The sequence below is a fragment of the Manacus vitellinus genome, unplaced genomic scaffold (assembly GCF_001715985.3).
Source record: "Manacus vitellinus isolate BGI_N305 unplaced genomic scaffold, ASM171598v3 scaffold_14_pilon, whole genome shotgun sequence".
NCBI lineage: Eukaryota > Metazoa > Chordata > Aves > Passeriformes > Pipridae > Manacus > Manacus vitellinus.
In genome coordinates, this window is record NW_021939063.1 from 9,990,269 (window position 1) to 10,006,752 (window position 16,484).

At 46.7% G+C, this 16,484-nt stretch overlaps 1 protein-coding gene across 5 annotated transcripts in view; it reads left to right on the top strand.

Annotated features, from left to right (window-relative positions):
- The window catches only part of GRIP2 (glutamate receptor interacting protein 2), a 123,998-nt gene that overhangs the window by 73,705 nt on the left and 33,809 nt on the right, over positions 1-16,484 (top strand). For all 5 annotated transcript variants that reach the window (XR_001920122.3, XM_018068443.3, XM_018068442.3 and 2 more), the window contains exons 8-12: positions 4,512-4,659; positions 5,805-5,974; positions 9,884-10,009; positions 10,647-10,799; positions 11,020-11,206. Coding sequence is in view for 4 of the 5 variants with exons in the window: in XM_018068443.3 (XP_017923932.1) it covers positions 4,512-4,659; positions 5,805-5,974; positions 9,884-10,009; positions 10,647-10,799; positions 11,020-11,206 (784 nt within the window). In the remaining variant the exon portion in view is untranslated. The remainder of the gene's footprint in view (positions 1-4,511; positions 4,660-5,804; positions 5,975-9,883; positions 10,010-10,646; positions 10,800-11,019; positions 11,207-16,484) is intronic.

Genomic DNA, 16,484 nt, shown 5'->3' on the forward strand with positions numbered 1-16,484 from the left:
ACAGGAGCAGCTTATCTTTAGAAACTGGCTGGTGTTCATGATAAAGAGGAAACATTTAAATGATGGAAACCGCTATTTTCTACCTTTCTGTGGTTGTTTTGGGGTAACTCTGCAGTGGTCAGGAAAGGATGTCCATTTCTCTCCTCACAGGCTGCTCCAGGGAGGGGGCAGGTGGAAGTAAGGTGGGATTTTGCACAGAGCTTTCAAGTCTGAACAATAGCAAACAATTAAGTGTGTGGGAAATGGGCCTTTTGGGGGGGTTATTGTTTGTGTGGTCCCCTGGAGTCTGTGTTGCAGAAAGCTAAATGTTTTAAAACCTGACTTGAAGCAAAAATAACCATGAAGGTATCTTGGTGTTTCTTCTTGTGTAACTCTCCCAGCTGAAACTGTTAGGGTTGTGTGAACATGGAGGCATGGCAGGGTTTTATGCAGTGATTCTCCATCTTGTGTTGCTATATTGTGGACCAGAACTAGATATTTCCCAAGATGTAAAAACAGCCCCTTTCTTGGATAATTTCTGCCTGGAGAGCGCTCTCCCCAACCCTGTAAAGGGATATACCTGTCCTGCTTTCTTTTAAGGCAAGATGATGCAGAACATGTAGCTTAAAACAGTCTCTGCAGAGAGTTTTGCCAGGCAACAGCTAATAAGTGCAATGGGAGATGAGTATATCATTCCCAGTTCATAGCCATTCGCTTTACCAGCCCAGGGAGATGATGAGGGAAGAGAAGAGCAGGTGCTGAAAGTGGTGTGGGCATGTTTTTAGCACGAAGGAAGCACTCTTAATTCCCATTTTGAAAACTTGGTGAAGGGGCTGGGTACCACAAAGTGGTGCTTGACCTGTTCATCCCCAGGGAGAATAGAGGTTTTTACATCACACTCTCTGTTGCAGCTGTACATGCTTGGGTGGTGTGGGCTGACCCTCGAGGAGGGAAAGTTGTTTTTTTGCATCTGTCCTTGGTGAGAGACCAAGGTTGCTGCAGGGGAGCATTGAATCACAGTGTTCCCCAGATGGCTGTGTGGTTTTCCAGCCAAAATTGAGAGCTGCATGGGGCCAGCCCTGCTCTTGGTGTGAGGGACATGGCAGTTGCTTGCCATCGCCACCGAGCATCCCCCAGCTTTTGGGATTTCACCAGAGAGGCCAGAGTAGGATGGGGCCACAGCAGGCTTTTAATCAAATAGGCTGAGATTTCTCAAGACTACTAAAGGAATTAAATTAATCTGCCATTTCCATTTAAAAGGAGTGCCAACTGGGCATGCACTTCCCTTGGGCATTGGGAAAATCTTTGCCCTTTGCTGATGCCAGATAAACCTTGCAATGAACAGATGCTTTCATGTGGTGGCACTCTATCTTATGGGCCTTTTAAAAAGGGAGGGTAAGAAGAAAACAAAACACCACAAATTCAGTGTCTGCTGAGGGTAGGGCCTGAAGAGGAACCCAGGGAGTCAGATACCTCCATGTGCCTGTGAAGCTGGAGGGAACAAGAGCTGTTTCAGGAAGGGGGCAGCTCCCTGGGTTGGTTCTTCTAGGAGTTTTTGGTTTATTCTGTTTGCATTTGCAATGGAGGTCCCTTTCCCTTTCCCTTTCCCTTTCCCTTTCCCTTTCCCTTTCCCTTTCCCTTTCCCTTTCCCTTTCCCTTCCCCTTCCCCTTCCCTTCCCCTTTCCCCTTTCCCTTTTCCTTTTCCTTTTCCCCTTTCCCTTTTCCCCTTTCCCTTTTCCCCTTTCCCTTTTCCCCTTTCCCTTTTCCCCTTCCCCCCTTCCCCTTCCCCTTCCCCTTCCCCTTCCCCTTTCCCCTTTCCCTTTTTCCTTTTCCCTTTTCCCCTTTCCCTTTTCCCCTTTCCCTTTTCCCCTTTCCCTTTTCCCCTTTCCCTTTTCCCCTTTCCCTTTTCCCCTTTCCCTTTTCCCCTTTCCCTTTTCCCCTTTCATTTTCTCTGCACTCCCAAAGTGCATTACAGCAGGGAAAAATCATCCCGACCATCACACCTCACTTATTCCCCAGGCAATTGCACTTTCCAGGCTGGTTACAAGAGCCATCCCTCCTTAGGGAGGTGAGCAAAGCCAAGTAGGTCTCAAAGAAACCTAGTGCAAGAAGGAAACCTGCCCCCAGTATTTCCTCCAAAACAAGCTGCCGAAAGATCTCCTCGAAAACACCTACCAACCCCCAGCTTTGAGTGGTGAGGTGATCAGCTCTCCTGTGTCTTTGGCACTGGGGTGTCTGAGAGCCTGGAGCAGATTCTGTTTCCCTTGTATCCACCCACAATACTGGTGAGTGCCCCTCAAGCTTCTGGGTGTGAGCAGGTGTTGCACGGCCCTTCGTGTCCCCCTGGGAGGTTGCAGCTTTATGTGATGGTGCAGAAACACCTCGTGGTGCCAGTGCAGCAATGCCCACTGACTCCCTACAGTAAAGTTATTGCATGGCCTGCTCTGTCCCTTCCATGTTTCTTTTTAAATTAACTTGAGTGTAATAGCCCCATGTTAATCACACCTCACAAATATTGCTGGATTGCAGACTCCTGACCTTTGATTCGAGCCAAATCTTTCCCTGGAATAATTAATAGAGTCTTGGCTGTTATTTCCTCAACAAATGCCTCTATAAAATGGATTTGGAGCAATTCTCATCTGTGCCACTGGAGATGAGAATTAAAAGGGATGGTGAGGTGGACCGTTCTGTGTGTGGTGGGAGAAGTGACCATGGGCTGGAGGCAGGACTGTGGTTTCTTACAGTCTTATTGATAACCTCAGTCCTGAGGCCCTGAGGCTTTTTCTTCTCACCATCATGCTGAGACCTCCCTGGGAAACACTTAGTAAAGCTGAGAAGCTTGGACACTGAGAGAGCAGTTGGTATTTTCCCTGCAAAGAAAGGTGTAACACTCCAGCAAACTCTTTTCATGATTTTATTTTCCCTATCTTCTTCCCTTCAGCTGGAAGGATATAAATCTGTGTCCCTCTTCAGAGGATATGTGCTGGACATACACAGGCAGCAAAGCTAACATATAGCTGGTGTTTGCTGTCGGAATAGATCCTCAGTCTCTTGGTGCTTCCTTTGCCAACAAAGGCTTAAGTGCACCTTCCTCAGGCTTTAGCTGGGTGCTTTGTGCATCTTTTGATTAAACTGGGACTGTGCTTTTTATCAGGGCCTGCAGATCTCCCCAGTGGTCCTTTACATCAGAGAATAAACACTGTTTTATTTGAAGCCTGCATAACCTTTAATGTGGCTCATTCCTCCTCCTTCCTCCCCTGTGAAAAAGGCCATGGTGAGTAGACCAGAGCCTGAACATCCCTTGGATGATCCCTAAGGGGAATTTCCAAGGTAAATTTCTGTCTCCAGAGACTCAGCACCTTCAACAAATCTCAGGAAAGACCTTGCTGCAGCTTAGCTCCCCGGATCTGCATTAGTGCTCCCATTTATCAGAGAACAAGAATGAGCCATGCATCAAGCTTTGGAGCCAAGTAACATCAGCATTTTTAGTGGAGCATAGCTTTGGAAGGGAAAAGCCTTACTATGAATAATTAAGGGCTGAGGAGGCATCAGGTGTTCAGAGGGCTCTGCTGGCCTTTCCTTCAAAGTGGATGGCTGGTCCTTCACAAGTGCTTTTGTCAACTACACATGGGCTGTTGGTTGTTGGATGTCTGATGGTGATAACAAATTTGTTAATCCTACCTCTTTAGGATGGCTTTAGGTAATCTGGAAGCAAATGTGTATAACAGAGGTGGAGGGAATTTCTGTCTAATCAGCCAGAAACTCAGGTTTTCTTTTTCCTCCCCCTTCCTCAGAAGAGATGGATAGGTTTGGTGCAGGCTTATACTACCAGGTGCAATTTTGTTGGAGTTTTGTAGTCTCGCTTACAGCACCTATTAAGCTTATTGCAGAAATGCATCTTTTAAACATGAGTTACCCCTGTATTGTCTGATGGGAGAGAGGAGGCTGTTGTAAGTGCACAGGTAAGACAGTGCTGTGTCTGCTCCCACTGACACTGGAGGAGCTCAAACGAGCAGTTGAGCTGGTATTTTGAAGCCGGTACTGAAACACAGAAGAGTTGACTGGTTTGTGTACTGGTCTTAGCCATGAGGCTTCTGAGTACTTCAGAAAGTTGGATCCTGTGTCTTTGTGTCTTTTCTTTTTTGCTTGTTTGGGAAAAAGCCTGTAACAACTTTGTCCTTGTGATCTTCCTTTTTTGTGCTTTTAATGCTGTTGATGTGACTGCTGCAGAGCCTTTGAGCAATCTCTTCCTCGATCTTGCTATTTAACCCAAAGAAAAGAGGGAGGGGGGGTTGTTTCCATGAGCGAGTTGTAATATTTCTTCATGTCATTATAATGTAGATTTTGTGCAAAAGCAATTTTGCTTCTCGAATGTACTTCTTTGTTAAGGTACCACGTGACACGGACTGTAGGATGCCCAAACTACAGGTTTGCTGATGCACATGACAAGTCAGCACTGTTGGACAACCCCTGCATTTAGAAATGGAAAAGTCTGTATGAGAAGTGTCTTCAGGTGCTCTCTTGTTTTGCAGATACTGTAGCAAATGCTTCTGGTCCTTTACTAGTTGAGATAGCAAAGACTCCAGGGTCTACACTGGGAATCACACTGACGACAGCCATGCACCGGAACAAGCAGGTGATTGTCATCGACAAGATCAAGCCGGCCAGCGTGGTGGACAGGTACAGATCTGAACAGGCTGCTCCTACCTCTGCTCTTCCTTTCTCCACTGCTTTTTCGTCCTCTCGTTAGTTATACACCATTCTTCGCTGTCTTGCCTTGGAACGTTCATGTCCACACGTTCTTAGCACTACATATGCTAAAAATACCTGACCCAAGAGCAGTGGACACTCCTCACCAGGAATGAATGTAACTCAGTGCATGTGAAAGCTGAGCTCTGCTTTAGAAACCTCAGATGAGACTGCCCTGGAGCTGTGAAATGGCTAAAGCTCATTATGGAAACTTCTGACTGGAGCCTTTTCCTGATGGACAAGTCAGCTAGTCACCCTTACCTGGGGATGCAGACAGACAGACTGCTGTGCAGCACTGCATTTGGTCAGTCATGTTGCTGAGCTGAACTGCTGGCTCTTAGGACTTAAAGGTGAAGGGCCCTTGGGGGGAAGCCTTATGAGGAGTGGATGAGGTCATTTGGTCTGTTCAGCCTGGAGGAGACTGAGAGGAGACCTCATTGCAGTTCCTTGTGGGGGTAAGAGGAGGGGCAGACACTGATCTCTTCTCTGTGGTAACCAGTGACAAGACCTGAGGGAATGGCCTGAAGTTGTGTCAGGGGAGGTTTAGGTTGGATATTAGAAAAAGGTTCTTCACCTAGAGGGTGGTTGGGCACTGAACAGGCTCCGTGGGGCAGTGGGCACAGCACCAAGGCTGACAGAGCTCAAGAAACATTTGCATGATACACTCAGGCACATGGTGTGACTCTTGGGGATGGTCCTCTGCAGGACTAAGGGTTGAACTTGATGATCTTTGTGGGTCCCTGAGAACTCAGCATATTCTGTGATTCTGTGATTAACTATGATTCTGGGTGAGCCCTCAGCCATCCAAACTACCTATGAGGGGGCACTATTACAAACCTGAAAGATTTTTCCCAAGCTACCAGCAGCACTGACTGAAACATGAACCATCTTAGTTGGTATTTTGGGCAATGCTTGAACCTAAGGTTCAAATTGGAAGTTAAAAATTATATATGAAAAAAAATCTCGCAAGAATTCACACAGTTATTTGCAGTTGGATTTTGTATGTGTACTCCCAGCTGTAAGGACGTGGGTTTTGGCCACGTGTACGATTACCTCTCTTGCTGTTTCCTTTGCAGATGTGGTGCATTGCACGTTGGTGACCACATTCTTTCCATCGACGGCACGAGCACAGAGCACTGCTCCTTGTTAGAGGCAACTCAGCTTTTAGCTGCCACTTCAGAAAATGTCAAGCTGGAGATATTACCTGTTCACCAAAGCAGGCTGCCTTTGAAGCCTCCAGAAACAGGTCTGTCCTCTGTGAAAACACTGTTGGTCACCCTCAAAACTCACTTTAGGTCCCTACTTGGGTCTTGCTACTTTTGAGTGCTGGCAGCAGATTCCAAAGAGAGACATCTGTGGAGGGGAAAAAAACTGATGTTTTGATGAAATGCATGTGATTAGATGACGTTCTTCAAAGATATGAATAGGGAAAAGAGGTAACATCTGTGCTTGAATGGGGAAATCAGAGATGGGAATCCCAGGGTTTTGCAGTGCTCAGTGCTGTGCAAGCCACTTCCTTAGTACCTCAGATAAGAGACTCTAATGGAGAGGGAGGAAAACAACCTTGGTGCTGGCAAATCTATTTCCAAGCTCAGTTTTTATTTGCTGATGCCTGGTAAGGCTTTGAAAAAGACATGTCAGTAGCTGGACTGGGTCAGTGGACTTCCAAAGCTGTAATGTAAGTGTTCATCTTCCAGACCAGCCTGATTGAGTGGCAGCTGTGTCTGAGTAGCCAGGGGTAGAGTGAATTTGTCTGTAGCTGCTGGTTTCTACTACCTCTACCAAAGAAACACTGAGAAAGTAATTCTGGCTCTAGTGAGATCAAGCCCAAAATGCCTGTAAATGTGATTAAGAATTCACCCATGTGAGCATTCTTGTTTCCCACCTTTAGTTTCTCCTTCCACATGAGAAGCTGTCTTGGGCTCTTATAAAAATTTCATTGTGACCATATTCTTGGTACTAGTGTATTTGTTGCAACTCTTGCCTGCACTTTCATTACAGTCCATACTTGTGGTCTTAAAATTCAGGTGTTTTGGGTGTGACTGTTCAGTACCAGTCCTTTTTTCAACCATTTTCAATCACCCATCTCTCAGGGACATGCATTTTAATAATATTGGTGCACAGTAGCCCTGGGCACAGCTGCTCTTTCCATTCTCTTCTAGGGTGGTTTGGGGAAAGGAGGAAAATATCTGTGTTGTCTTCTTTAAACTGATACAGTAAAACATAAAACCCAATACCATCTCCATGTCTAGAAATAAATCTTGTACATGTCCAGTCCAATTTGTGCAGAATTAAAGCAGTTTAACAAAGGGAATGGATGACTTGACCTTTGTGCCCAAGAAAAAATGGAAAGCTATAATCCTTTTTCAATGGCTGTTAAAATGAACTATTCTCCTCCTTCCATTAGTGCCCTGGTCCTAATCTTCTTGCAAAATATATGCATTCAGCAGCAGCTCAGGAGAAGGAGGCTCTGTGGAAGGACAGCTCAGTGTGATCAGAGCCTTTTTACCCAACCCCCCATAGATCAGATCAGTGTGGCAGAAATACAGAACGAAAATTTGGGAGAATAATTGCAACACACAGATATGAAAAAGAAGAGATATAACAATTGTTCCCACTTTTTTGATTAAACTCTTTAACATGTGAGGATTCTGTTCTTCCATGTGCCTGTTAGGAGGCAGAGGTGTGTGACTGGAGACCAGTGCTTGGGCTAGAACCTTCTCCAGTGCTGATGGGGGGTGGTGGGGACAGAAAGGAGAGCACTTTGGGCAGGAGAAGCAGCTCAGGAAGCCCCTGTTCCTCAGTGGTGTAACCAGCTATGGCACCATGCAGCTCATGGTGAGTAGCTGAGGACCCAGTTGAGAAACTATGCCTGGACCTGGGAGAGATCCTGCCTTCTGCTCCAGGCACTGAGTACCAGCTCCACAGGCTGCTTTTTCTGAGTTTAGGGAAACAAATAGGGGCAGTAAGGCAAAATGGGCCATGCAAGAGCAAAATGTTGTGGGTAGCAAGCAAACCCAGGGAAAGAAGCTGAGAGAGGAGATCATGCAGATATATTCCTGTTCAGCACTTGCATTACTGAGTCCTTCCAGCCTGTGCCTGCATGGGGTTTGTCATCATATTTTTTTAAGAGCGGCTTCTTGTGCAATCAACATCTGTTTCTTGAGGAGGTGGAGAAGGATCTGAAACTGCAGTGGCCATGCAAAAATGTGACCTAATGCTGAAGCATGAGATTTGTCAAACTGAGTTTGCTTTCTCTGTGGCTCTGGGGGCATTTGGAGAGTTTGTGGGAGGATTATGCCCTGCTCACAAGATCAATGGGAGCAGATGGTGCCCAGGAGCAGTACTGGGATGGATGGGTATCCTCAGGCAGGGATGATGTGTGAAAGATTGGGGAAAGCTGTTGTAGGTTTTTATCACAGAATTGTCCAAAATCTCTTCTCCAATGCACTGGCAGCTGAGCTTTCTTTTGTCAGATGTAAGCTAAGAATTTATAGACAAATGGAAGAGTTTTAGTTACTCTAAGTGGATTAAATTATTTTGTATATATGCCCATAAGCTCTGACCCTCGTGTTCCAAATGTTTAATTTTATTAAGAACTTTGCTTTTTGTCTAGATATAGCTGCATTTATTAATTTTATTTTTGTTTTTAAAGCTGTCTCTGAATTTACTTTTGAATCCACAAAATAGAAACCCGAGAGCTGGAAGTGTATTTTTTAAAAGCTTGATAGACTAAGTGCTAAACTCAGTAAGTGTTTAGCAAAGTCTAAATATAATCACTGTAATTGGCAGGAAAACCTGACCTAAATGATTTAATGCCTGTGATGCACACAAAGAAAATGGATTTCCACTGTTCAAGGCACTAAGAGATGACCTTTAGAGGAGATCTCTGTGTGGACTCATTAAATAAACTAAGTTCCTGTCCCAGGTTTGCAACCTCAGAAGGTTCTGATAGTGCCAAGGCTGCTCAGAGAACCCAGAGCCTGGAGGAGATCTCATCCTGGGAAAGTGCTTGCCAGTCAGTGCAAGTGGTTGTGAGGTTAAGAATTCTGGGATGAACTGTGGCTGCAGTGATGCTCCGCTGTGGGATGCTCTTCATGCTTAGCTGAATAAAACAGATGCTTGAAATCTTGCTCGTTAGCCAGAAATTCCTCTCAGAAGAAAATAGATCCAGACAGTGTGGTGCAGAGATTCGGGAGAGAACACCTGGTGCTGTTGGGCAAGGAAAACCAAACTGACCCTGTGCTTCCCAGGGGCATCAGTGAGAACAGACAAGAGACCTGTGCCTGGGAAGTGTTGGAGTCACTTCAGAAGAGATTTGTGGCATCGTGACTTGGTGTCACAAAGTCACAGTTCGGGGGCAAGGGATTTCCAGATACTGGATGTCACACTGCAATAGATTTCTGCCAGCATGTGCTGGGGTTAGGGTTGAAGTTAAAGCAACAAAGTTGTGTGTCCTTGAACAGAGTCTGCCATGTTGGTGCCATGCTTTCATTTACTGTTTGCCACAGCATTGGCATCTTTTCCTGTGCTGGTGTCCCTCCTTAGTGCCTTTAAGCAGTGGTTTATAAAACCCCTTTTGTTCTGGTGAGCTGGAGGCAGCCCTCTGCTACTCCTCTCTTTCATCTCTTTGTGCATGCTCAGCCAAGAGCAGCTGCTAAACAACCAAATGCTGAAGTCAAGTGCTCAAAGCAGCCCTTGGCACATGTAGAAGGTGTTGAGCCTTGTCACAGAGGGGGCAGCTCCAGCAACAAGGTGGGAATCAGCACAAGGAGCTTCCCCGGTGCTGTTGGATAATGCTGACGGCCTCTGTGGGAAACTTGTTTCTGGATGGAGCTTCTGCACGTCTCACAACAGACTGCAAATGGTAATGACATGTGTGCACTGCCAGTGTGGCTTAGTCAGGCCGTTGGCACAGGATGCGGAGTTTTTTATGGGAAAGGGGTATATTTGTGCCCCTTTGCATCAAGTGTCATGAGGTTAGTGGGCTTGCATTTTTGCTTCTGGTGTTTGACATACTGTGGTTGGGTCCTGACTTGTTCAGAGCCAGGACGAGGCTCTTTTCTACCATCTCCTGGCTTATGCTTCTTACCTTTTCTTTCTCTCACTTCTCCTTCCTGCCTGTGGTGATTTCTGCTCCCCTGGATGTCATCAGTCAAGGTGCAGAAGAGTGACCACCACCACTGCTGGGACCCCTGTGTCAACTACTGTCACACTCACCACCCTGGACACTGCAAGACACCCACTTGGAACCAGACATCTGGACAGGACTACTGCAAATGTAACCTCCCCACATGGTGTTGTCCCAGTCCTGCATGTGTACATTCATGTTGTGCCCCTCCATTGCTGCAATACCCAGCTCTGTAGCCTGACTTGTCACTTGTTCCCTCCTCGGTCACTGGGTCCATTTCCGTGGGTCCAGTGCTGAGTACAGAATCAGTATCTGCAGCCCAGCACACACTGATCTGGTAACTGGAACAAGAACAGTGTGTTTGGCAGACTCATGTGCCCATCCTTTAACCCCATGCTCAAGTGCCTGGTTTCATATGGCAAACATGAGTCTCTGTGAGGCAGGGAGGGCATCTCCGGTGGTGTGTAGGATTATGATATGGCAACCAGCTCAGCCCTGGTACCACACACTTGTTGGCAGCAGGATTGTGGCTACCTCAAAATCTGCAAACCCATCTCTAGCAGGAAGCAGACTCTGTGCAGCCCCAGATTTTTTGTCTTAAGAAAGTAAGATGGGAAAGAGGAGACATTGCATTGTGTCCAAACTGTGAAGCAAACACCTGGTCTTGAGTCCTGAAGCTGGAAAGAAGGAGCTAGTCTGAACCCATTAGGTGTTTGATGACACTGTTAGGTGAACCCACTGCTGCACTTCCCTGTGCACATCCCTAACATGCTCTGTTTTTCCCCAGCTCTGGTGGCTGCCAACTTCTCGTCTCCCACCATGAATGCGCAGGGCTTCCCTTGCCAGAACTCGAACACGCTACCTCGCAGCTCCCATCCCATGAGCCCCCGCACCACCATGCTGAGGAGGAGGCAAAAGAAGAAGGAGCACAAGAGCTCGTGTAAGAGTGGCATTGGGCTGGGGCTGGGTTGGATGGGGTGTGCATGCTGTCCTTGCTGTCCTTGTCAACTGTTAGCTGGGATAGAACTGCTTGTCTCAGCACTGTCAGTGCCTCCCTCATCCTTGGTCACTGTCCCCACCACCGCCGGACCAAGGTTTGCGACCCAGTCTCTTATGTTGACTGTGGCTGCCCTGATCTTCTGTCTCTCTCCTCCTCTTAGTGTCGCTGGCCTCCAGCACAGTGGGTCCTGGCGGGCAGATAGTCCACACAGAGACAACAGAGGTGGTGCTCAGGGGAGACCCTTTGAATGGCTTCGGACTTCAACTCCAGGGAGGCATCTTTGCTACTGAAACTCTGTCTTCCCCACCTCTCGTCCGCTTTATTGAGCCTGACAGCCCGGCAGAGAGGTTAGAGACCTTGCCCTTGGATGCTGATGGTGCTGCTGCTGAACATTTCATGGTTTGGTTTGTTTTCTCTCCTCAGAGGCTCATTTAGATATTTACTATCATCCTTGTAATATCTCCCATTCTTCACTGGGCATGGTTTACTGTCACTGCCATTTCTGCACTCGTCGGCTGACCGTGGCCTCCCTCGCATCCCAGGTGAACGTCTTGGCACCAGGCTGCGGCTGGTCTGGGAGGAGGAGGAAGGGAGTGTGTGTCTGTGTGAGAGTGCCATTCCCATTACTTTTTCTTTGTTGTTTTTTTTTTAATTTCTCTTTGAAAGATAAATCTTTTAGATTGGTGCAGAAAGAGGAAAGGTCTGAATAAGAGTCCCCTGCGAAACGTTTTCTGTCTCTGACTGGTTTCATTGTAGTAGAGCCCAGCTATATAAATTGGCCTTAAAGCCAAGGCTTTGAACTGTAGAGAGGGTGCTCTAACTGCTCTGCAGGTAGGTGCTGCAGTAAGCACTCTTGCTTTTGGCTCTCTAATGCTGGGAAAAGAGCAGAAGAGAGGAGCAGCATTAGCTGCTGTGTGTCACCCATGAGGATATTGGGGAGCAGTGACTCTTCCAGTTGCAGAGCCTCAGCCCCAGAGTTCCAGCTGCTTTGGCTAAAGTTCTTCCTTGCTGGCTGGATTTAGGGCCTGCTTGAGTGCCTGTGCACTACAATGTAGGTGTTTTCTAGCAAGGCTTTTGTTACTAAGCAGATCAAGAGGGCTTAAGCTCTTGTGGGATGGAAAGGAGAGCTGGTTTCATTAGGCAGATGAAATAGTGAGAGCTGAGTGAGCTGGCACTTAATGCCCTGGTGCTGGTTTCTCTTCCCACCTGTGATTTCCACTGTGGTCTGTCCTGCCTAGGAATGCTGGAGGTGCAGTGATGTGGCAGTGCTCAGCACCTGCTGCAGACCCCTCCTTGGAAGAAGAATTCTCTGATGGCCCTATCAGCATGTACTGATGGTTCAATGTCCCCAGACCTGCCCAGAAAAACAGCATATGGGGGAGTTGTAGAGTTCTGTGGTAAGGAAAGTGTTTGCAAAAGGAAATGCAAGTCCTTGCTGTGCAGACCAGTCTCTGTGTTGTAGCTTCTCCAGGTGGCCAATGCAGAGGCAAGGTGGAGCATGGGTGCCTGGTGCTTGTGTCTACGGGAGGACAGGGACAAGCATCTGGCTCAGCAAAAGGAGCTGTCCTGATGCAGGTTAAGAGAGATTTCTAAGCCTGATATAGCTTTTGCTTATTTGTTTGTTTCCAGACGGTTCAAAAATAAAGGTGATGGTGGTTTGCCTGGTTTTTTTTTTTAATCCTTGATTGCCAGGGAGAGTTTGGCTCACATTGCAGAGTACCAAACTCCTTTTATAAGTCAGACAGGAACAAAACCTGCTGTCCTGGGGGATGAAGGAGTTTTGCTGAAATACTCCTGGCTTTGCTTTATCCTCTTGCCAAGCCTGGAGTGAAAGCACAGACTGGTGGTGCAGTCCTGCTTGGCTCCAGTGTGTCACACAGGCTGCCCACCCAGCAGCATTCATGCTCTCCTGTCTGCCGCTTTCTGGTGACCGGGAGCAATCCTCTCTGCATTTGCAGCCTGGATTTGATTTGGGGATTAAATCTCTGCTGTATATTTTGTTCTTTCCTAAACCATACTGCTCCTTCTCATTGGCAGGAAAACACTGTCTTTCCTCCCCATCTTGAAGTGATGAGTGCACTGGATTTGCATTGAAGAGAAAAAGGCAGTTTTATGTTTTCATTTCACTTTTTGTGTCTTGGTATTCCACAGAGCTCTTTGCTCCATCATTCAGGATACCTGTTCCTGAGAGGTTCTGCCGCAGCTGCAGCACAAGACATTAGAGCTATTTTCCTCCCTTTTGCCAAGCATGGCTCCTGGCTGAGGCTGGGCTGTGCTCTTTCTTGTGCTGCAGTTGTTGCTCTTTGCCAAAAAGGTGAGCTGTGGGGATACAGGGATCAGGCTTAGCAGCCTGGGTCTGACCTAGCTGTTCACAAACAGTCTGCAAAACCTGTGGATCTGAATGTGCTGTTGTACAAACACGTGACCCACACTCACTTTGTCCATCTGGCTTGCCGTGGAGGAGCTGCCTCTGGGGTGTCCAGCAAGTGTGAGTACTACCAGAGAGGATCATGGCATCATCCTCTTTTCAGGGAGGTTGGGCTGCCCTCGTTTGTTGTCTGCTTTGTGTTAGCTTGTGGCAGGCGATTTGAAGCAAAAGCTCTCACCCGCCTGACTTGTGATTTGTTTTCCTGCAAATAGCTTCTAATGGACCTTCCTCCCCACCTGTTGTTTTGTTTTCTGGGTGCAAGATGAAGCCTTTGGATTCCAAGTGAGACAGTGATTCAGCCCCTGTTATCAGCAAGGAAGGTAGAAGGGGAAGAAGCCTGACAATCCCTCTTGGCTGCCTTGAAGCACACAGCTTTTGTGTCCTTCCTCCCCCAGCTGTCATTGGCAACAGAGGGAGAGTATCCGACTTCTCCATCCTAGTATCCAAAATCAATGCTTCCTGCTGAGTTACATGTTTTCTAGCTCTGCTCAGACACAGTTGTTTGATCATTGTGTTTCTGGCTTTTGAGTATGAGTAGTTTGCAAAAGCAAAGTTTAGCAGCTGGCTGAAGCTGTCAGCAAAGCTTTGATCCAGTGGGGGTGGAGATCCACTCACCAGTGTGCAGACACAGATGTGGATACACACACAGATGTGCACATCTGACCTGTGCAGGCCAACTCGGGGCATTGTAAGGGCACGATGGATCGGTTTCTGCAGCCGGCACTGTGGCCACGGTCACAGCTGCTCCCCCACAGCTGGAGTGATCACGCAGAATCTGATGATGCTGAGTGAGCTCTTCAGTGCATATCCTGCCCAAGGCTTGAATATGTGCTGCTCTGTATCTAGTGAGACACCTCCGCTGCTCTGTTGCTGTCTTTAAGCCCAAGAAATGAGTCATGGCAAATGCAAATCTCTGCAACTCCAGGGGGACGTTCCCATCATGGACTCCAACACGTCCATAGGGCTGCCTTTCACTTCAGGAGATGCCTGTAGTCTTGTTCTTTCTGATTTTAAAACACTTCTGCTCCCATAATCTCAAAGCGCTTTGTAAGCTCTGATGTCAGACTGAGCACCTCTGAGACAGATGCCTTCTCTTTGGGAAAATTGTCCGAAGATTCTTGTAGAGCTAAGGAGAGCTCTGCACGACCCTTGGTTCCCCAGGCTCTGCTCCCAGTGCAAGGGCACATGACAGCTGGAAACCTGTGTCTCCAGTATGATTCTGAAGGGTTAATAAGGCACGCCAGGACTCCTTGCACTTGTAGAAGAAGCCAGAAGGTTGTGGCTTCACTCCACAAACTTTTATAAACCTGCAAGACCAGGGCTTAATCAACTGTGATTGACTGAGACTAATAGTAAAAGAAATAAAATGCTTCTGACCTAACAGAGCTGTTGGCTGTAAAACACCCAGGCAAATCTACCTTGAGTGAAGAAACACAAGAAACGGTTGTTTTGTGAGAAGGCAGCTCTGGTGGGAAAAGTGGCAAAGGTTTGCTTTTATGCAGTATAAAAGTATCCTGTGAGCTCCCAGCCCTTGTGGCTGAAACAGTGGTGCCAAAATGGATTGTGTCCTTGTGTGACCTTGAGATGACAGTGATGTCCGAGTGATGCAGCTGTTGATCCCTCCTTTGCAAAAGGTACATTTGGACCATAGTGAGAGAGCTCTGGGTGGCAGAGGAGTCATCTCTGTTATACTCTGTGCCATCTTTATATTTATAAGCTGATATTTCTAAGTGCATCTATATGGCTGCATAGCCACAGGTCCAGTAAAGGACTGTAATTAAACTTGATGTAATTTATTCACAAGGGTGGATTCATTTATACATCGTTGAGTTGTCTGTTCTAATCCGAGTCTCCTTCAACAAACAATTCTGAATTTACATCTCATAAAATAGCTGTCATTTTTACATGGATGCCATGAACTCAGGCAGCAGCGTAAATATACTGCAAGTTTAATACCTTCCTACCAGTAAAATAACCTCCCTAGGCTCTCTCCAAACTTGTTCATATCTCAACTTTTGATGAGCCACCGGCACAAACTGTTGTGCTTGTTCATTTTTCTTGAATTCAGATGTACGTACTTTTTCTTGATAACCCAGCCTTTCATACACATCCTGTTGTTTGGAGGTGAATAATACAGTCAGTGTCCGTTGCCTTTGATGTTCTCTTTGTGTGCCTGGGAGCTGTGGTACTGTGTTTTCTTACAATTGAATTGGGTGTGAGTGACGAAGAGTGACTGGAAGGTTTGGTGAAAAACAAGCTGTCTTCTGTGAGGTATCGGTGGAGGGAAGGGGAAGGCAAAGAATGTGTTTGATCACTATACAGGAGGGGAATAAAGGTTCTCTGGAGAAGGCTCAAAACAAGACGATTGATATCTTCTGGAAAACCTTTGTGGTAAAATAACTCCAGATGTTGAGGTGAACCTTAGACTTGGTGCCATAAACCTCAACCTATTTTGGAGACCACTCTGTAGTTTCCATTAATGGTGGATTTGGTTTCCCAAGCTCTGCTCGAGTGAACAGCCTTATAGATAGGTGATGATTGGAAAGTCTGAAAAGATGTGGTTGTAGCAAACAACTGATAGAGGAGAAGGAAGATGAGAAGATGAGCAATTTCCCATGGCCAGTCACAGGGAACATGGCAGTCTTGATTTTGCAGAGCCACAGGCCAGCTCAGGTGAGCTGTGGGAGATAACCTCGAGGATTGTTGTGCTGGTGTTGCAGTATATTTAAAAAAAAAAAAGAGGAGTGTGTATGGATAGTGAACGTAGGAATGTAGTGGTTCATGTGTGAAAAAACCATTGCTTATAAAGATGGGTCCCGAGAGATAAACCGTGCTGTAGCAGTACATCTCTAACATAGCCTTGCCATCACGTTCTTCTTCCAAAGCAAAAAACCTGCTGATCTCTGTTTCTGGAGAAAGTGGGTCTAAACCAAAAGCCTCAAAGGATTGGTTGTGCTTATATTGTCAGGCCGTCACATTGGAATAATATTGGCCTTTGGAGGCAGTTAAACAGTATCAATGTACATTTGGCTTCCAGAAATGCAATTAGAAGGGATAAATGCTTATCCAATTCGCTGAGACATTTTGGTGAGTTTATTGGATTGTAGCTTCAGTATTCACCATGTATTAGGCAGAGGAATCTGTACAATTTTCAGTGCTGTTTGTGTTCCAGAGGGTGCAGGGGCATGGGAAGAGTC